This window comes from Cryptomeria japonica, chromosome 5 (assembly GCF_030272615.1).
Source record: "Cryptomeria japonica chromosome 5, Sugi_1.0, whole genome shotgun sequence".
NCBI lineage: Eukaryota > Viridiplantae > Streptophyta > Pinopsida > Cupressales > Cupressaceae > Cryptomeria > Cryptomeria japonica.
Window position 1 is genome coordinate 693,238,643 of NC_081409.1, and position 22,008 is coordinate 693,260,650.

A 22,008-nucleotide genomic window follows, 5' to 3' on the forward strand; every position below is an offset into this window, starting at 1 on the left:
TGCCATACCAATCCAACCTAAGTGCAAAATGACCACTAACAAGTTGAAGATGCAAAGTTAGTGCAGTAAATGTGCATTTAGTATGTAGTGGCGTGGCAGTGAACAAGTAATCGAAGAACATGCATCTACCATTGGTCAATGTGACAAAAATCATGTGGCAAGAAGTGTTTTCGAAAAGTGAACAATTATTTAAGGAAATGGTAGGAAAGGACATTTGAAAAGAGATTTGTAGGTGGTTGACACTTGGCAACAACATGGACAATTGGGCGATTAGATTGCTATGTCATTCGATGATGTGAATAACCACCTCAACATAACACACACTACCAGCCTTAAAATTCCATAACCTTAAAACAAATATCGAAATAAACATGAAGATGACATAAATTTGGTGCCGTGTCCCTTAGACTGTTGATCTCGTAGACATTATTAAAATTCTTTCGTCCATTAATTCATCAACCCTCCCCTACTCAACTAAAAAAATTCTAATATCCAAAACAATAAAATTAAAAATAAAGGTCTCACAAAATTTTCGCAAAACAAATCACGGAAATTAAAAGAGAAAAAACATGTTCCAACCTAAATGTAGGGCACGTAAATCAAACAAGAACAGTGAAAGATCAGACCTTCAGCCAGAGTCGATCTAACAACGATATAAGATTTACCCAAACCGACAGCAACAAAACCTTGGAAAATTTGTTTGAACCTCCTAACAATTTTTTCAAACAGGATCGCAAAGGTCTCTGAGGAAAAAAGTACCGCCTTTACCATTCGAAAGCTGGTTGATAGCCACTCTACCCCAGAAAGATTTTTTTTTTCCTGTGTTTTTATTATAGCCATTTTACCGCAGAAAGATTTTTTTTTTCCTGTGTTTTTATTGAACAGGCGTTTGCATAACGAAGGCCGTGCCGTAGCAAAGAGTGAAACGCTTATATTATTCACGGCCATGGGTGATGACAATGCGAAGAAGGAGAGTAAAGATGACGTTTCGCCGTTCGGAAGCTTGTCTGCAGTTTCGTTTGATGTTTTTATGCAGCAGAAGGTTGAGGCCAATGTTCCCGCACCAAAGCCTAAATTCCAGCCCAAAGTTAAGATCAGAAATGCAGCGCAAAAGCCATCTGCATCTTCCAAGGTCAAAAAAGAGAAGGAGAAGGAAGATACGAAAACTGTTGTTACACCAAAATTGGAGGCGCCAGTCGTGGTCGTAAAACAGGAAGTGCCTGACGCAGATGATATTTTTGCGGTTGCTGACGGGGACACAGTCATGAACGATGTGGTGAAGAAAGAAGAGACAGAATATGATTTTGAAGTTAAAGATGTGGACATGGAGGTCAAATTGGAGGAGGGCGCTGAGGTGAAGATGGAGGAGGAGGTTGGAATTAAAGATGAGCCAATTTCGCCTGTGCTTGGTGATGCCGTGGAAGACAAAGTTGTGAGAGAAATCGACGTTTATTTGACGCCCTCTATAGACCCTGACACCAAGGTGAGAGATTGATATGACAATATCTTATTTTTTGTTCAATTATTCTTTTAATTGGTAAATTAAGTGTAGTCACTGAATCCAAACCCATGAGAACAGTGGTCCAGTCAGTGCACCAGACTCGCAAGTGCACATGCCCAGTGGGGGATTTGAATCTTGGTAGTCACTGAAACAATGGCTTACCTTAACCATCACAATATGCCCTTAACCACATTTTTGTTCAATTATAAACACCTTATTTGTTACAGCATTTGGGGAACCTCAATTTGGGATCGGGTCAAGCTCCGATGTGTACCTGCTCAGTTAGTGTTTGAACCTGGGTAGCCTCTTAAACAACATCATACCTTAACCATCACACTATGCCCTTAATGACATATTTGTTTAATTATTAATGCCTTAGCTGTCGTGGCTTCTTGGGGGCCTCAATTTGGGACTGTATTGCATCTACTGATCTTTCCTGACAAAAAGATTGCATATTTTAAAACCCAATATATTTTGTAACCAATGCAACATACGTGATCAGCCAGACAATGTCTATTCCAAGGATACTGAACAAATATCGATTAAATTCCGTTGTAATTTAATTGTCAATTTAAACTCTCAGGAGTGTTGTTGCTTGATAGCTTTCTGTTTTCAGGTGAGAGTGCTTCAAGCATTGCCTAGGTCTGAAACGCTAAGATTAGGGCTGTTATTTGAGATGAGACAACATTTAATGCCCTTAAGGCCAAATTCCTAGGACCTGCCAAGTTTTTTCTGCTGTAGATGGTTTTAGGTGGCTTGGTTTACCTATAATGCCCTTTAGGTCAAATTGGTACAGAGGACCTATCAATATTCTCCTGGTGTAGAATGATTTATTGTTGAGCTTAATCAAGAAGTTGAAAACAAAGAGGTTCAAAATTTGAACAAAAGTAACAAACCCTAATATATTTTGTCCAAACATAGCTAACATAGGAAATTCCCCTTTTACATTTACACAGTCACATTAAATACCCAATGTTTGAGTTTACAAACAAAGATGGATAAATAACATATTTAAATATAATTTTTCATTCATTGAATCTCCAAATTTACAAATTGGGTTTAGAAACAAGATAAATGTGTACAACTATTCATTTACATTATGCGGGATTTAAACCCATTACAAAATGTGGATAGGGCAACAACCACAACATGGAATCAGTGTTACAAGATTTAGAGTTGGCAAGCTGATTTTTGACTTGGGAGTTGGACTTGTCACTCAAACTATGCAAAAAATCGGCAAATTGAAAAACCCATGAAATTTAGAGATTTTTAGTGATTTAAAACTTGTTTCATGCACCCTTTAGTAAATAAACCTCAGAGATGCAACAATCTCATGAATAAAAGCTACTTTAAACACATAGAAAAGTATACATTGATCACATAAGTATAAATGCAAATTTTATCTGAAGGACATAACACATTAGATATATAAATAGAGTCAAATGTCTACAAAAGTCATGGAATATAAAATCCATGGCATCAAAAGTTCCAAACAAATATCAAAATAAAAGCTAGAAGTCTATTGTTTAGAGGAGCCTATATCACTCGGCATGTTGAGCCTCCTACGTGTGTGTCTTACATAGGTCCCAGATGATGTTGTAGCCATGACATCTGCACGTGTCTCAGGTTGAGGCTGAGGCTCAGTGAGATCCACATCATCCCCCAATGGGTTTCCTCGTGCTCAAACTTTCTCCTTTGCCATGGCTACTGCCTATGCCTCTCGTTCCACATGATCAACCCATGCCAAGTCATCATCACTGAAGACAAGATCATCAATCTTAGTGATCCACTCTAACTATGGATCAACCTCCTCTAAAGTGATAGGAGATATGTCATTGCCCAAGATTTGTTTGTGATGAATGTGAAGGTTGTAATGAACATACACAAGATCATTCAACCTTTGCACTGACAACTTGTTGCGCTTTTTGGAGTGTATGTGCTCAAACATACTCCAATTGCGCTCACATCCTGAAGCATTACATGTCTGGCTCAAGATACGAACTGCAATCCTTTGTAGATTTGGCACCTTAGCACTAAACATCTCCCACCATGCATCTGAAATGAGAAAAAATAAAAATCAATTCTATTCTTCAACTTTGAGTTTATTAATGTAAAATGGTAAAAGTTAGAAAAGTTTAGTATTTAAATTTTAAATTATGCCTTGATTAGATTTTTACCTAGCTACGTTTCTATCCGATTTTGCTTGCATATGTCTCGTGCAAAGAGGTCTCCTTGTGGACTCTTGAAGGTCTCCGTCTCATGTACTATGTGTGCTCCAATTGATGAATTAGATAACATTCGCTCTACAACTGTGTAGAGCCCACTCAACATGCTCTCTTCGGCCTTAAAATCTTGGTGAAATTGGAATCCTAGATTAAGGTAGAAGGCAGCTGCATGTAAAGGCTTGTGAAACTGATGGTCCCATCGTTGATCAATGATGTCCTAAATGGGAGCATACTTAGCCTCATCCCCTAAATAAATAGATATGATGACCTCATTCGCCCTATCCATGCCTTCATATATGTAGCCCATTGCAGGCCTCTCTTCATCAACAACTCGTAGGATGACAACTAGAGGCTCTGGGAATCGCAATCATTGTGAAATATTGAGTTTTAACAATGAACATAAGTAAGTGAACAAAAATAAGCAAATAAAATGGAAATAAGAACAAAAATATAATGAAAACTTACCTCCACAATCTCCTTTGCTAGGGGAAAGGACCCAGTAGTTGAGCATGTACCAATTGTTGTGAGGGTTGTTGATACCTTTTGTTCCAAAAATTGAACAAATAAAACCTATTGTTTGAAACAAAAAATATCAATTTTTGTTAGGAAATGTACCAACAGTTGTTAGGAAATGTACCAATAGTTGTTAAGAAATGTACTAATATTGTAAAAAGTAACCAATCAGGCGATGCCATGTCAGCTGCACAACTATTGGGGTCTCTTTTGCACGCCTATTGGTCTCACTTTTTTTTGGGGTTGTTTTGGACACCTTGGCAAAAAGCATGCTGATGTGGCATCATATTTGATGACGTGGCCCTGAAACCTTAGTTATTAGCAGGGGACTTGCCAAGTAAGCTGCTGTAAAAAAATCGGAGTGATTTGAAATTTCCAAGTAGGATTTTGAGAAGTGCGAAGTTAGGGTGCACAACTACTGGGTCCTTTCCCCTAGTTGCCAAAAACTTTGCTCAGCAAAAACTTGATCAACCACGTCAATCCTTGCAGTTGTCTTTGCATATGATGATGTAGATGACTCCTCACTGACAAACATGCGTCTCAAAGTGGCCTTGGATTGAAGGAAGAATTGCAACATGATTAAATTGGTTGCAAAGTGAGTAATTCCTAGATGAGTCAACACTTTCTTACTTGTGAAATTCCTCATAAGGCTGAGGACCCAAGTATGATTATATATGCATTTTCAAATATTTATTGCGTGCTCTATACATGTTTTGATCCAAAGAAGTTTGCCAAGATCAGCCAATATGAGGTCAAGGCAGTGAGCAACAGAAGGAGTTCAAAACAAGGTGTGGTGCCTCTCCATAAGAAGTCTGCCCACAAGAACATAATTTGCTGCATTATCTGTGACTATCTGTACCACGTTCACCTCACCCACCTCGACCAATATTTCCTCCAAGGCCTCACAAAGAAACTCAGTGTTTTTGTGTTTCCCGAAGCATCAATTGACTTCAAGGACATTGTGCCACTTGAGAGAGAAAAAAATCAGCGATCTAGTAAAATAAAAATTAAAAATCTCAATCACTAAATCAGTGGACTTTACAAAGTACAGTTACTTTAGGAAGAAACAAGAAAATTCAGCAGTGTTCTACTTCTTCTATCGGTCCAAGCATCAGTCATGATGGTGCAACCCTTCCTCCTCCATATCTCACGCTACTCATCAGTTGTGGTTTTGACATCAGCCGCCTTTTGAGTCAAAATAGCACCTTTTATCTCCTCATCATTAGGGACTTTGAACCCCACACCACAATCAATAATGGCGTCTATCATATTTTGCCAATAAGGAGACCTAATACAAATTAAATAAACAAAATAAGTATGAACTTTAAAAATAAAAATCTTCAATGCCACATACTCTTAAAATTAAAAAAATCAATAGATAGAGAAATCAAATTATGTATTTTAAAACAAAAATAATAATGATTACCTGGCTGCATGGAATGGAATGGCGTAGTAGAACCATAAATCTCCAAGTAATTTTTTAGAGCATCATGCTTCTCCTTATTCCAACCCATGCTTTCAAGTGATGTTTGGGTACCTAGAGTCGTGTGTGGAGCAAAAAGTAAATCCAATTGGGAAGATTTATTTTTACGAATCCGAGACCCAATACTCACACCGCACACTTGCACTATCACTGCCTCTACTCATAGATCCAGGAAATGGAGGAATTAAAGAACCCTCTCCACCAATCCCTGCCATTTATTCCCTTTGCTTTCTTTTTAATTTTTTTTCTCTTTAGAATCCTCTAGTTGACATTGTACTTCATGTACAACATCAAGGGGAGCTAATTTGCATGGTTTAGCATCAAGGCATGGTATGCGTGCAAGGTGATAGATACTTCAACCGATTAATACCTCCCTCATTGTATTTCGTTTTGTAATGAAGACATAATATTTGGCCTTTTTTTTTGTCCTGGGGATGGCATGTTTCCAACAAGGGTCCTTTCTAACTAGGGTAGACATTATGCTTCAAATTTTGGATAAATTTATAAATGAATGGTAAGCTGCAATAAATAACAAATGAAAAAAATAGCATTCACACTTTCAAATTGAATTAAAAAAAAAGGTTAAAAAGGAAAAACTGAGAACAATTAGGGTTTGCAACTAAAGAATTAACGAAAAAAATTAAAAATAGCTAGGTTTTTTTTTACATTAACCTAAAATGAAATATGTAATGTCCTCTATTTAATTACTTGGAAAGTGGGGACAATTAACTAACACTTTAATCACAGGTGACTACTTTTCTAAGTATTTAACACCAACCTTGAAATAGATAATAGTAAATATCCCTTATAATAAGAATTATAAGTCACAATCTGCTATTTGAATATATCTATTTCTCTAACTTGATGTAATTGACATCTGGAACAATATATATGCTCTGCAGCTTTTATTTGGTACAGTGGATATGATGTTCAGATTTCAGAATTTGTAATATCTATAATCCTTATCAAATTGGTATGATGTAATATCTTTGCTATGTTTGATATTAGGGTGGGAATCATGCAATGACTGTATACTATGAAATACCTTTCTGCTGTTTCTAATATGACTGTATACTTATGCCGTCAGTCTTCTCCTTGTCACCTATAGTGATGATAATTAATTATTGTATCTGATCGTTCCTTTGTAGTCTGCAAATAATGGTGCTGTGCCTAATAAACAAACAATCTTAGATGCCCCCTTGGAATGAATTCGTATGCCTTCTGATACCTCGTTTGTGGAATGATAAGCCACAATGTCAAGGAGACACGTCTTAATAGCATCTCCTTTCCTTAATGCTAATCGCACCATTTCGATACTAATTCACTGCATTATGATCCTTTATGTTAACCACTTCCTTTCATTATGTTATCGTTTAGCCTTCTTACTAATCGTTGTCTTCTTAACATATCGCTAACCATAATATCGATATTATTATGTCCTTTCTAATTATCGATTAGATAATATAGTTAATGGATGTGGAGTTGTAAACATCTGAGGGTAATCGACGTTGTAAGTGCGTAGCGGCCATTAGAAGAGATTGTCGCTGTTGATCTTATCAATATTCCCTTAATTCTGCATAAACAATCACTCTTTGCTTAAATCAATAGTCTTTATGACTAATCAATGATATTCAACGCTAATCTTAATCACTCCTAGTAATGTTCGAATCACTATTAATGTCTTTCCTATCAATATCGCTGCTTATGACAATAATATCATTCCTTACTTGCTGACCACATGACAATCGATCGCTGTCTATCAATTATATTAAAAATATTATTATAGCTGGTCAAGGGTGACATTCATTTGGTCATTCTCTTCAACATAGCTATGGATGATGATTCTGTAATGTCCCCAATGTATATTAGGCTTGACAATTCATTATTGATGATAATAATACGATCAGCCTTTTGAGGTTGATGAAGGATGTTGATGAGTTTGTTAATTCTTATGATTGTCGATACATATGTCGACTGAGCTATTTACTGTCTCTGTTTGAGACTCTTCCCTGGTCTTCGTAATGGTTTATTCATGTCTTCTAAGATAATACAAGGAGATTTCTTTAATTGTTTGGCTCTAGAGATATAGTATTGGGATAGGGACATCACAAAATAGAATAAAACAAATGTACAACAAAATGGAAATTTGAAATTAAAAAAAAAAAGCAACAAAAAATACATACTTACCTTCAAATTTGCTCCAAAAACGAAGAAATGCAGCTCCAAGTTAGTGGTGGCCTCCTCCAAATTCTTCTTAAGCTCCTCTAAATACATCAATGCAAGCTACTAACCTGCCCAAATGATTTCCAATCACTATTTTGTCTTCAATCAATCTGCTGGTTTTCTCTTCAATGGCATACTATTTTTGTTCAAAGGGCCGTTTTTCTCTCCTCCTTGTGCTTGAAAACAATAAGAATGACTCTTAAGGGTTGAGAAAACAATTAAAAGGGCTTTTGTTTTGAGACAAAAGTGTTTTTCTAAATTTTTTATTTTGCTGACTTTTATTTCCACCCAAGCAGTACAGTTAGGGGCTCAAGACTTGCTAAGTCTGGTGAGTCTGCCAAGACTCGGCTAGACTCAGCCCGAGTCTAGAGTCTTTGAGGCCCGGCAAGGTTGACTCGCTTCTTGACCTGCCGAGTCTGGGCGAGTCCTCTAACACTCCATGAAATACAATAGTGTGCCATAATAATTGAAATATTGTTTGCACAACCACAACACAAATTGGAAATGTAATGATTTACTACCAAGACAACTTTCAAATTGAATTTGGTTTGATATCACTGAAGATGTGCCACCAGTAAAGCTTGAATGTGCCTCAATGTGAGATTGCTCCTTTAGCTGAAGGGGTTTTGTCCTTCGACGGGATATCTATGGGGTTTCAGTCCCTTTAACTCCATAGATCTATGGGTTTTGTCGTAAAGGACGCTTTAACGACAAGTGCTTACAACAATTTTTGGTTAGGGTCTGTGTAGTTTTTATCGTGATTCATAATAATTTTCCATCTAGTCTATCAGCTTATTAGACATCCATAGAGATATCAATTTTTGCAACAATGGCTTCCATTTTGAGATGGGCATGTGATAGGGACTGCCCATACCTATCAGGCATAGTTTCCCATTGAATTGTGCTTGTAATTATGCTTATGTGTTTGGAAATGTGTTTGGGAGGCATGGAGGAATGCCTTGTGAACTGCAACTATCCTTGTCAATAATGGTGAGGGATCTTTTAGGGTTTGAAACCTAACTACCTCATTAATGAAAGCTGAAGTTGTTTTCTTTGTTTGCACGGTTGGGTATACATGTGCAACCACATCCTCATTATTGAATGATACTTTTGTGCCCATGGGAGCCCTTTTAGAAGATGTGTTCTAGTTGTTCAAGGAGGTAGATGGAAATGAAGTGAAAAGAGGTGGGAGTGTTGGAATTCAGGTGTCGGGAACACCCCATGACTCATGTTGTAAGTTGGGGTTTAGGGTTTGGAAGGGATGTATGTTGGTGAGGGGAAGTCTAACTCTTTAACAAGGGTTTGTGAAGGAGTGGGGTTTGGAAAAGAGGTACAACAGTATGGAAAACTTTGAAGTTTCAATGGAAGGGTGAGTGAGTGTGGGGAACCATAGGAGGGCATGATCGGATAGGGAAGTTTGATACCCTAATAGAGATACAAGAGAGAGTGGACTTGGGAGGAAAGTAATGCCGAGAAGGGAGAGCAACTCCGACAGCTTACACAAACTTAGAAGATTGGCCATGCCTTCGTACTTAGAAATTTTGGGTATCCTAGAAAGATGCATGGGGGATGAAGGGCAAGAACATATATCCAAGATTAAATTAGATGAGATGTTGGAGTTAGGAAATGGGCATTTCGGCCCACTGCATAAATTATAGAAAAAAGGGGCATGGCACTTATGCAGGTGGGTGAGATGCTCTAGGTAAGGTTTGATATTTTGTTTTACTCACATATCACAAATTGAGAAAAAACTTTTATTTCTTGTTTACAAGGAGATGTGTTAACAAAAAGGCAATCCTATTCATTAGAGGACACTGCCAATCTGCCTGCTCAAGATTTCTCTCATTTATTTCGAACTAAATACAGTTTTTGAAAAGAATTGAGACTGACCTTGACATCCAGAGCAAAAGGATTTTATTTTCTGGAGTTGGAAAGAGTATAATAGGGATAAATTAAAGGCATTAAACTGAAACATTCAATGGAATTGTTTCTTAGCAGCTTCATAAGATCCGTGCTGCTGTCTATGCACAGGCATAAACTAAAATTATCACTTTTATAAACCAATAGATGTTTAAACTTGAAAGCTAATAAATCAGGCTATATTAACAAAACAAAGTTATTTGCTTCATGATTTGATTTTAATAGGAATTCAAATATTTAATCATGTCACTTCCTCACATTTCCATGATAGCGATCTCATTGTCACCATTGGCTGCTGGCTTTAGACATAGTCACCAAGAAAGGCCAGTATAGGGACTAGTACCTTGTCGCTGTTCTTGTTCTCACATCCTCATGTGACTATATGTAATATCCCATTTAAATTTTTTTACTTAGACAATGAATTTCTATAGAATGGATAACCAAGTTATTAAACCCCAGCCCTTTAGGAGCAGTTGTATCTAAACTTGCTACATATTAAGCACACACATGAATTCTCATTGAATTGCAGCTTGCTTGGATAAGTCTTTATTGGTAGAAAAGGGATAGGTTCCTGAAAACCCTCGACTCTTCTCCTCAAGGATGAACCACTGATCCACCTTGGTTGCATGTTTTCTGCCTAACAGCAATTTGACTTTAATCTGTTGTTGATTTATTGGCTGCTGCACAGTGATACGTTGCTGGCCTTTGATGTGTAACAAGAGTCATGAATCTTGTGATGCGTTAGTGAGAGCTTCAACCCTCTTAAAAACTTTGAACTGTCCCTTGGGTGGATTTGATATCAAATTCAATCCTTGCACCAGTACATTGGAATTTGAACCATAAACCAACATAACCTGTGCTTTGTGACTACTGCTTAAGGGATAACATGATCAAACAGCCTTCACAATAAATTTTTATAGAATTTCTGATTTACAATATGCAGCATTGCTTCCTTCTTGTGTGTTATTGTCTTAGTTATGATGCAGATGCGAATCACTGTGTATAGGATTGCCAAATAATATCAATCTGCCTGTTATATAAAACTCATATGCAATCCGTGGGTGAGTTTGCTCAATTCTGGATTATGGGGGGCTTCGTCCACTATTCCAGTAATGGATATCAGCAGGTTTTTGTCCTCTAATTCCAGACCTAGAGGGGTTTCATCTTCAGATAAATTGAATTGAAGTTCCATGCTCCATAAGGAGTAGAAGGAAAAATATAAGTGTTTTATCCTTGTTATCTCTTGTCCTTTCTTGTTCTCTCTTAAAAAGTTTATTTTTCCAAGTGTCATAACTACTCAAATGTCTCTTGTTTAATATAAAAAATGAACTTCAGTTATAATCTAATTTTATCATATTACTTAATCCTTAATGGAAGTTGCTTTGATTCCTTTGATATCTGATTTCTTTCACTCTTCAATATCTTTTTTGTCCTCTTGCGCTTAGGATTAAAAGCTATGACTACCTTTTTGTTTTGACTTTGTTTTATTCAACCCCTCTCAACTTATCAGCTCCTCTGATCTTGTTAGGTGGCTGCTGGAATCAGCAGCGGCTAAAGTGTAAGTTTTCCTTTGTCCTATAGCAGCTACTCACAGTGTGTCCCTTTTAAACTGCCTTAATAAAATATTCAATAGTTCCGAATATTTCAAAATGAATTGAATGTGGCACTCTTGCAATCCTCAAATAGGATTACCAAATGATTTGGAGGGTTTAGTTTAGGTTTCATTTTGAAGAGGGGACATTATAGTGCACCCTTCCCAAGATTGCTTGTCCCTAAGTGATTTCAAGTTAGGATGTTCTTGGAAACACCAGGATCCCAAGTTAACCTTGGAGATTTGTAATTCCCGATCCTCATTCCCCATTGGGATGTAGTTAGCTTCTATTGTGCCACTTTGTTATAATTAGGAATTGAAAACTCTGCATCAAATGACGCTTCTCCAATTGTCTCAGTTATGCTTGAGTCTATATTAAAGTGATGTCCCTGAAGAGTCATTAACATGCTTGCCTCAATTTTTGTGCTAAGATAGTCCTTAATGCCATAATAAGTTTGATGCCATTTGTATGCAGTATCATACCACTGAAACTTTGTTATGCTGACTCAAATACCCTTGAGCCAATTGTACTGCCTTAGCCAAAATGTTCATGGATGCGCCACCATCTTGGAGAGCAACAAAGTATGTTTTGGCAATTCAAGCAATTAATCACTGTACACCTTGTTTGCCCATTTATGGAATGAAAACTCAGTACAACTGTACCCATGTATCCTCTTTTAAAGAAAAGTGTTGCAACCTTTGCAATTGATGCACACTTGCTAATGAGTTATTCAGTTCATGTGGTGAAGATGAATGTTATCTAGCATGTGTCATTTCTTCCAACATTCCTCAATCTAGGATTAGTGAAAACATCCCAATGAGACCTTTCCCCAAAAGTATCTTTGAAGTAGCACTCTCCTGGGTTACCTTTCTCTCATTGCTGGTTACTTGAACCAAAGTTCCCAGCTCCATAAGGTTTAGAAGTCAGATAATAAATGTTTTCTCTGTGTTCTCCCTTCCAACTTGCACGGTCTCTATATATAGATTATTTGTCCAAGAGTCATAACTCCTCAAATGCCTCTTGATTTATACTAATAATAATTTTTAAGTATAATCTCATTTTATAATATTACTTAATTGTTTTTGGAAGCAGCTTTAATTCCTTTAACTAATGTGATTTCTTTCACTCTTTTATATCTTCTTTTGTCCTCTTGTGCTTAGTATAAAATGCTTCAACAATCTTTTTGTTTTTGACTTTGACTTATCCGAAGCCTCTTAACATATCAGCACCTCTGATCCTGTTTGGCAGCTGCAGGAATCAGCAGTTGCTAAGGTGAAGTTTTCCTTTGTCCTGTAGTGGCTACTCACAGCTGTGTCCCTTTTCAACTGCCATAATAAAACATTCACTATATCTGAATATTTCAAACTGAATTCAATGAAGCACACTTGTAATCCTTGAATAGGATTACCAAATGATTTGGGGTTTAGTCTGTTTATTTTGAAGAGGGAACACTACACTATGTTAATATGGGATATTGCTGAACCTTTATTCACTTACATAACTATATCAATATGTATATATGATAAGGCTGGACGCTTATTCACTTACCTTGATACCCTGGTTTGAATGCTGTGTCCATACGTGTACCTGTACATGTACATGTATCCGTACATCTCCATGTGGCCATGCAGACTGTGGAGAACTGTTGAAATTATTGGCCAATCTCTTCAATGTCATTGTCCTTGGGTGTTTCTGATATGTTTTTGTATTTCCATTCCTTATCTTGGCAGCTCTGATGGTTGTCCCACTTTTGTTTGTTTTCTTGCCCTTCGTTTGTCCTATTGACCGATTCCTGATTTAGCTGCTCTTTACAACTCTATGTTACCACTTGCATCTGGTAAACCCCTCATTCAAGAAGTAATATCTATAATTGAGAAAGGTAGATAAACCTCACAGAGCCCTTGTTTCAAGAATTGACAATCTTGTATTAGACAACTCACTTTTTCACAGGAACTCCTTACACAATTAGATTGCTGAGATTACTGATTGGGTTTTTCTCACATCTAACACCTTGTGCAGCTTATCATTGCTGCCTCTCAAACCCTTTAGGGTCTGTACTCCCAAACCCCCACTAGTTATTGGGATGTCCTGTTGTATATGAAATTTGATTACAATGGGGTGGTCTGAAAGTGGAATTACATAAATGAGGTTAAAGTTGTCAACTAATTTCTTTTTTTGCCGAGTCTTTCCCGAGTTTTTTTCCAAGTCTGTGGAGAGTCTTGAGTCTTGTTGTGACGTTTTCACACATCGCCCCATTGCAAATGGGGACCCCCACTTTTTTTTGCTCTCTAGGATAGTGGTAGGGTCCTTTGCCATTAGGCTTTGCATTGAAGAGGTATAGTTGGTAAGGTGGCCAGAAGTTAATCAAGTCAAGAGTGAAGACAGCCAGTTATCAAGGCTTTTGGAATGGATGACTCATCTTTTGCTTGCAGGGCTAGGAATGAAATGAATTACTAAGGCATTATCAGCAACTTCCTTTGCCCTTCCTTGGCATTGATTGCCTTCCTTTGCCCTTCCTGTGAGATGTGAAATGAAGCGATGTGAGATGAGTCGTCAAGTCAAGAGGGTTAATTGCACTCTGTTGAGAGGTAGGTTGCATAGGGCAAAAATTGTCTAAGTATGGGAAAATTTCCATTGCCCTATGACAGGGGCAATTTCCATTGCCGAAGTTTTGGAGCGAACTTCCTTTGCCTTGGTTTTAGAGCAAATTTCTTCCTTGGCCCTTCCTTGGCATTGACTGCATTCCTTTGCCCTTCCTGTGAGATGTGAAAAGAAGCGATGTGAGATGAGGAGTCAAAGTCAAGAGGGTTAATTGCACTCTGTTGAGAGGTAGGTGGCATGAGGAGAATGAGGTTAAGGTTGATGAACTTCCATTGCCCCCTCCTAGGAGTGAACTTCCATTGCTCCTTTGGAGGAGCAAACTTCCATTGCTCCTTTGGAGGAGCGAACTTCCTAAATTGCTGATCTTGCTCATTAGCTTGGTATAAACAAGAGTTTGATAGAGGAGTCTCTTAGATCAAGTCTAGTCAACTATGCAAGTGTTTCCTTGTCATCCGGGTGATCTGATCATACTTCATTGAGAGGTTGCAGGAGGAAAATTTGACTAAGTATATGAAAATTTCCATTGCTCCTTCTTAGGAGCGAAATCCTCTTCCTCTGCCCCATTCTTGGAGCGAATTTTGCTTCCTTTGCTCCTTCTCAAGAGCGAATTTCCTCTCCAAGCCTTCTAAGACATATGAAATTCCCACTAGTCATCATATGATGTCTTAATCTGAGGAGTGAATGCAATCCTCAATCAACAATCTTGAATTTGGCTAAGTATAGAGGTCATTTCCTTTGCTCCCTCTTAGGAGCGAACTTGACTTCCTTTGCTCCTCTTCAAGAGCGAACTTGACTTCCATTGATCCCCTTTAGGAGCGAACATCCCTTCCTTTGCTCATTCATGAGAGCAAAGTCAACTCCAAGGCATTTGTTGAGGGTGATTTGATGACCTTTTGTGCATGGAGACTAAAACTTAAGACATGAGTTGATGGAGCATAGCTACGTGGCAAATTCGAGACTACTTCCTTTGCTCCCCTTTAGGAGCGAAATCTACTTCCATTGCTCCTCATTTGGACCGAATTCACCTTCCTTTGCTCATTCATGAGAGCGAAAATCTTTCCTAGGCACTCTTTAATGATGATTCAGAGCATTTCAAGACACAAGAGGGTAAATTGATAGCTAAGTGGGCTGAGATTAATGTCACTTCCATTGCTCCATCTTAGGAGCGAAAATTACTTCCTTTGCTCCTTAGTTGAAGTGAATTTTACTTCCTTCGCTCCCTTGAAGGAGTGAAATTCCCTTCATTGCATTCTAAAAGGAGAGTTAATGAACTTTGACACATGGAGAACAAACCTTGAGCAGTTCCTATGTTTCACCTTGCATATTGACATGGCATGAGCAAGTGAAGAGATCAATTGATGGAGAAGTGATGGAATGATGCTGAACTTCCTTTGCTCCCCTTCAAGAGCGAACTTGATTTCCATTGCCCTCACATTGAAGCGACTTCCATTGCCTATCCATAGGAGCGAATCTTTGATGCGCTTCCTTTGCTCCTTTGAAGGAACGAACTTCTTAGTTTGCCCATTAAGTTATCCAAGTTCCTCCTTGTGATCACGCTAAGCAAAGCAATGAGAATAAGCATTTTGGCAATTTCAACTCACTTCCATTGCTCCCTTGCAAGAGAGAACCTCCTTCCATTGGCACTCAAAAGGTCCGGAATTCTTCTTTTGGTGTGATAGGGGGTGTATTGATTCAGTTAATTTTGTTATTTCATCAATATGATTCAAAATGTTTTCTTTTCCAAGTCTGATTGGAGAATCAAAGCGAGGAGTGAGGAAGCACATTCAAGATTACATCAAGATGGGACTCAACACAAGGCAAGCATGACATTCAAGAGGAAGGATTTCACCGGCAAGCACAATGATACCAAGAAGGTGACTGCGCAAGGACTTCAGGATATTCAAAAGCTTTCATAAAAAAGAGAGATCATACAATCACCTCAAGGCAAGATAGGCAAGCAAGGGTAGAAGGTCAAACTTGATCATCATCACACCAAGCTTTGAGGCGTTGAATATCAAGGGATATTGCTAAGAGTATCAACACTTGCTTGAGATGAGGTATGAGGTCTACAAGTGCAGATTTAGGTAGCATCCCAGTTACTACTCCACCAATCAAAGAAGTTCTACATCAGCATGTCCGGATTCAATGAACCTACTCACCCATGGAGGCACAAACTCTAATGTACCTACCCCCACTATCCATTGGTCAAACACTTAAGAGATGACACGTGTCTCAATGTTGTAATTATTTCATTGGCCAGAATAAAGTTTGTTGTAACAAACCCTAATTAGGGTTTCATTGTAAAATCTCGGCCATTGATCTAAAATCAATTTGAGCCTTTGAATTGTAATTAGATCTCTATATAAAGCTTAAACTTATTATTTGTAAAGGTTAATAGTTAATAATAAATATTCTAGAAATAGTGAATAGGAAGTTAATAGCGAATAGTAGATAGCAGCTAGAGTAGACTAGGAGGAGAGGGCAAAAATTGTTGCCAAAGTTCTAAATAAACTTCCTTTTCATTGAAGTTATCATGGAATGTGTTGTTTCTTTACAAGCACATGGTTTGGATCTTCATGTTAGATGATGAGTAATTAGATGAATGAAAGGAGTTGTGAATGATTAATGATGAAATTCGTTTATCCACACCACTAGCAATTTGCTGATTGTAAGTTTGCCTTCTATGGTCAACTGGAATTCTCAATGAGTTTAACTTCAATTGCTATCCACACTTGGATATGCATTGCCTTGATGATGTCTTTGTTGTTGATAGTAATTTGAACATCACGTGTCTACCTTAGGAGATCACGCTAGCTTTGTAGAGTTGTTCTTTGATGGCGAAGCAAAGCTTGGTTGGATTCCATCTGATCATTCATTGTCTCTTGCATTCTTAGAAGTAGCGCAGTCTTCCAAAACCCTATGCCTTTTGCCCTTTTTTTTGTTCTCCAAGCAAGTAGATAGAATCTAAGTTCCAGCAATTCAAGCATTCAATTATTCAATGTAAGGCCCTTTGAAGAAACAACAATCACAATGACCAACTATGTTTATACACACGTCGTGACCTGACATTAGGAACCTTGGAATCTTCCAATTGATCACATAGTTTAGCATTTGGGAAGATTTTGTTCAAGAGAGGATAAGATACTTTGGTATTTTATTCTATGTTTGCATGTGCCTAAAAAACACATCAACAAGTCCAATTGAAAGTATTGGGCTGCCGAGCTGAGTCCAAGTATGAGTTTTCAAACTTTGGTCAGTGGCACCTATTTGAGTTCCCACCATATCCTGTCTAGCAAAGAGACTGGAAATTAGGTTTCCAAGTTGTCTTCATGAGTTAAGAGTTCATAATTTTCAAAATCACATTGAATGAATGAATGAATGTTTTAATAACATCCATGAGGCCAAACAGCCTATGGGACCCATGGGTCGCCAGCAAAACAAAGCATGCAGATTCCAAAACATTATGCTTACCAAACCTCCTTTTCCTTCCGCATCTTGGATCTTCTACTGTGTATCTTGATCAGGAAATCTGTAATTCTTATTATACTTTCTTCTTCATGAGATATTGCATAGGATATTTAGTCTGGGAAAGGGAGTTTATTAATCATCATCAATGCTATTAGAAATTGCATATTCTACATGTGCTGTCTTCTGGGTGGTATTTAGGAATTGTTCAGCTTATTGAGTTGATGAGAAATTTTCATGATCATTGTAAAGCAGTTTTTAACTTCTAGTGATTGATTAATTTGAAATTATGAAGAAAATGTTTTTTCCCTGATTCACAAATAATAAGTTGGTCATGTGTAGTTCAGACTTTTCAATTCATTTTCTTCTGTGTTCAGTGATAAATGCAGCTGCATCTATAGTGTTTGTTTTTACATTTATAAGAATGTTCTCTCTTGTATATTTGTATAAGTTCTTTGCTTATTATCTGGGTGAGGTTACGGGTCTCATTCTTAAGATCAAAGCTGCATTGGATTATGTCCCCTACTCAGGGTTATTAGCCACCTTATTATGGTGGGAGGCATTTGAATCTGGGGCACACTCTTGCAAGTGTCCTAAGTTATCATTGAGCCACTATCCTTGGACCCAATGCATTGTGCTATTGTCTTCCTCTGCCTTATGCATGTGATTATTAATTGTGGCTGGTCCAGCAGAGTACTTAATAATTTGATAAATTTGTTTTTACAGCTTTATCTGATGCAATATCCCCTTCGCCCTTATTGGCGGCCATATGGACTGAAAGAAAGGTGCGAGGAGGTATGCTTGTTCATCAATTTGCATTGCTATATTTTTGAATGTTATGGATTTTCTTATGATTCTGGACCAATGCTTACCTAATGGTCAGTGATTGTGCTTCTGAAAAATTCAGGACTTTTTTGCAGTAAAATGGTCTCATGGGAGCTAGAATTTTCAGCCACACCACCGCTTTTTAGAAATCTGTCTAAATTTACTGCTAAATGTTTTCAAGGAAAATTATTAAAAAAATAACATTATTTGCAGGTTACCATTTGGCAATAAAATATTACATATATCTCAAAGGGTCTTGAGCAGCTGCTGCAAATCTCCCTCTTAAATAGTAGCTACTTAATTTAATGTGAAAAGACTGATTCAATGGAACTGTCTGGGATAGAAATTGGAACAGTAGCTTCTTCTGACAATCAGATTTCAATCTTTAGTGTTTTGTCATGTCATCTATTATTTTCAGAAATTCGTGTTTGTAAAAATGGTTGATTGCCTGTATTTAAGCAGTTCTTTAGAATCCTAATGACGTTGATGTACAATTTACATGTCTAGGTGAGGGTAAAATGCAAGCAGTCAAGACTCGAAGTTGATCTGGTTCTAGATACAGATGAGGAAAATTATGACCATGATGCAAAGGAACATCTGAAAATTACAAAACAGGTTGGGCTTCTTTGATGCATTTACCTTCATTTAGTGGACTGAAATGTAACATGGCTTTGAAAAGGTTTTTTCATCAAAAGTGATGAAGTGTCTTTGATTGCTCCTATAAGTTGCATCATTAAAGTGCATTGTAGGAAGGGCAGTTCTTCTCGAGGCAACTTTTTTACATGTTTAATCCAATGGGAAAAGCTAAAAAGCATTTTTTAATTTTGTAACGCAACTTTCAAATTAAAACAAAGACTGTAGTTATTACATCTATTGATAATGTCGCATGCAATTGGCCCAATGTTTAAATCTGATGTACATGCCATTCAAGCTGATTGACTAACATTACTTTATTGGTTTGAAAATTGCATTTTTTTATTTAATCTATTTTTCTTGCATTGCTGTTTTTTTTCTTTTAAATTAGTTCTTTTTAACATACATAGCCAATCCCTCAGTAAACTTCTTGTTGGCATATTAGATTTTGAAAACGGAAGAATAGGCTAGAAAACTAATTGATAAGTGATGGTGATAGACACACATTTTTTTCATCAGTTTTAACTGTCAGTAGCACAAGATATTTTGATGTCAGGCAGCATTATTTCTCACATATATGTACACATATACAAATGCATTTATCCATACGATTCATTTATTCTTTTTTCTTTGGTTGTATAATCTCAAAAATCAAAAAGTGCATGATTGCTCAAGATTGCCTAAGTAGTGTTTTGTCGAGCTGAGAATAATATGTTCCTAGAATTTTTATAAACAATACCATTATCTAAGCAACTCTTTAAAGTAGCATGGCTTATGATGGGTTTCATACTTGGTATTATTTTTTCTTCTGTCAAAGATCCATATGAGCATATGAATGTGCTGAATATTTCCAAATGGGAGGGAGATCTGACCCACTTTATTCAAGTATCAACATGCTTATTGTCTCTACAATATTGGTATCTTCTTGCATGGATTACTCTGAGGAATTGCACAACTACTCATTGTATGATTCAAACTTAACAAGCCCTTATTTACTTCTTAATGATAAACAAACCCGCTTTGCTAATTAATTCTTTTATAGGCAGAATGTGTCAAAAATTTACCTTTGACTTCTTTTCTTTTTTCTCATTTCATCCCACTTTATTCTCTTCATTGGTTCTGTTATTCAGTTATTAGACATGGATAATTTACGTTCTAGATTGGAGATGTTTTTGTATGCTTTTCCCAAATATCTTCATATGGTTGTTTTTACTTGCTCAACTGACTACTTTTGGCTATCTGTGGACATAAATTTAAGCAATTTCTTTTCTTCCTACTCCATTAACCAAAACCATGTGATATTTAAACTTTAGATGGACTCATTCTGCTATTATAGAGCACAACTTATATTCAAAATTTGGTAGTAGAAAGAAAATTTCACCGTATTGTACCATAAATATTTAACCTCAGGGATTATCGATTGGATATATTTTGTCAAGAAAGGATGCTCATTCTTGTAGGAAAGCTTCTTTGTCAGTGTGGAAGGTGGATTGGCTTAGTTAGCATTAGCAACAATTTTCTACATGTTCTTGTATTCAAATGGTTGACACAAAGTCATTTATCTGTAAGTAGAATAAGTTCTAAATTGTGATCACATGTGATTTTCATGAAGTAAGAATGAGAAAAACTTGGGATTTAATGACTTCTACAGATTGGAATCAACTTATTGAACTCACTGCTTACAATGTTCTATTTGTTTTTTTGTTACATGAATGCCAAAGACATTGACTTCGTCAAAGACACCACTTTCAACTGGTCATGCTCTTGGGATATTACGAGGAAACAAGGTATTATATATATTGGAAGCTTAATAGTGAGGTGCATGAGAATCTTATTTTCTTTTCTTTCATGGGCATCTAAAAATATCTTCAGCTCTGAAGTCGTTAAGTCATGTCTTTTTAATAATGCTCTGAATTTATTAATTTGCATTGTAGTAAGGCAACACGATGTAATGACATCAGGGGCACGATCATTCTCTACAAGTTCTAAGTGCCTAAGAATTTATGGTTACTAACTCCTCAAGGGTTTTTGCTGAACCTTGAACTTCTTATGATGTCCAAACCTACTGGAACAAATATGCAAATGTCAGGTCAACACATTGACTGTGACATTAGCCATCATTTTTATTATGTAAACTCTGTTTTCCAGCCAGCATGCATTGAAAACCATAATGGACACAGTGAATATAGTAATGGTAGTGCATGTGTGATAGATGAGAGTCAGTAATAACTGTAATATTGTGTATTAAATTATCATTTATATGTTGACAAGCCAATAGTATTTTTTTGTTTTGTTTGTGAAGATGTTTAAATTATTATTCAAGCCTAGTGGCCCTAGGGCCTAGAATATGGAGATAGAGAGCAAGTGCCATTCTTCAACTACTGTCTGATAGTAAGATGCATCAAATTTTGAAATGTTGTGGACATAGGCATTGAAATATTTCTTTAATTCTTTTATATCATTTCATATTTATTATTGTAAACTTTGTTTTCCACCTGGCATGCTTTGAAAACTATGATGGAGGTAATGGTTATTATATTAATATTGCGCTGAGAGGCATAACCTACAGTGAGAGAAGCATCTGATGTCATGACCGTGAAAGGAAAAGAAAAACTATAGTAAAAAGAAAGTAAAGATACCAAACTTCTTAAATATGCAGTAAATTAAATAGCTTTTTTGTAAAATAAAATAAAGATGCCAATTTTCTAAAATATTCAATAAATAAAATAGCTCTAAAGTAAATAAAGTAACTCTTAAGTGAGCAAAAAAATGGTTGTCTTTTTTTATCTTAAATACATCTATCTCAAAGACTTAGAGAGATATATTCTTGAGGTACTTATCTAACCTAAATAACAAATTTAATATAGGCAGGTTGAGGGATCGATATCACTTGACATATTTTAGATAGATGTATTTATGGTGCTGGGTAAACATTTTAACATGACTAGTGATGCTGGCACGACACACCCTCGAGTACCACATGAAACACTTTTGACCTGGAGCGATGAACCGGTGAGGTCACAAACT

At 36.8% G+C, this 22,008-nt stretch overlaps 1 protein-coding gene across 2 annotated transcripts in view; it reads left to right on the plus strand.

Moving 5' to 3' along the window:
- Positions 1-607: 607 nt before the first annotated feature.
- Positions 608-22,008, plus strand: part of LOC131067349 (uncharacterized) — a 97,125-nt gene continuing 75,724 nt past the window's right edge. The window contains exons 1-5 of one of the 2 annotated variants that reach the window (XM_058002318.2): positions 608-781; positions 886-1,483; positions 18,250-18,318; positions 18,856-18,963; positions 20,703-20,768. In XM_058002318.2, the coding sequence (XP_057858301.2) occupies positions 947-1,483; positions 18,250-18,318; positions 18,856-18,963; positions 20,703-20,768 (780 nt within the window). In that variant the 5' untranslated portion in view covers positions 608-781; positions 886-946. Of the gene's footprint in view, positions 1,484-18,249; positions 18,319-18,855; positions 18,964-20,702; positions 20,769-22,008 lie in introns of both variants that reach the window. The other variant, XM_059221626.1, reaches the window with a different exon arrangement.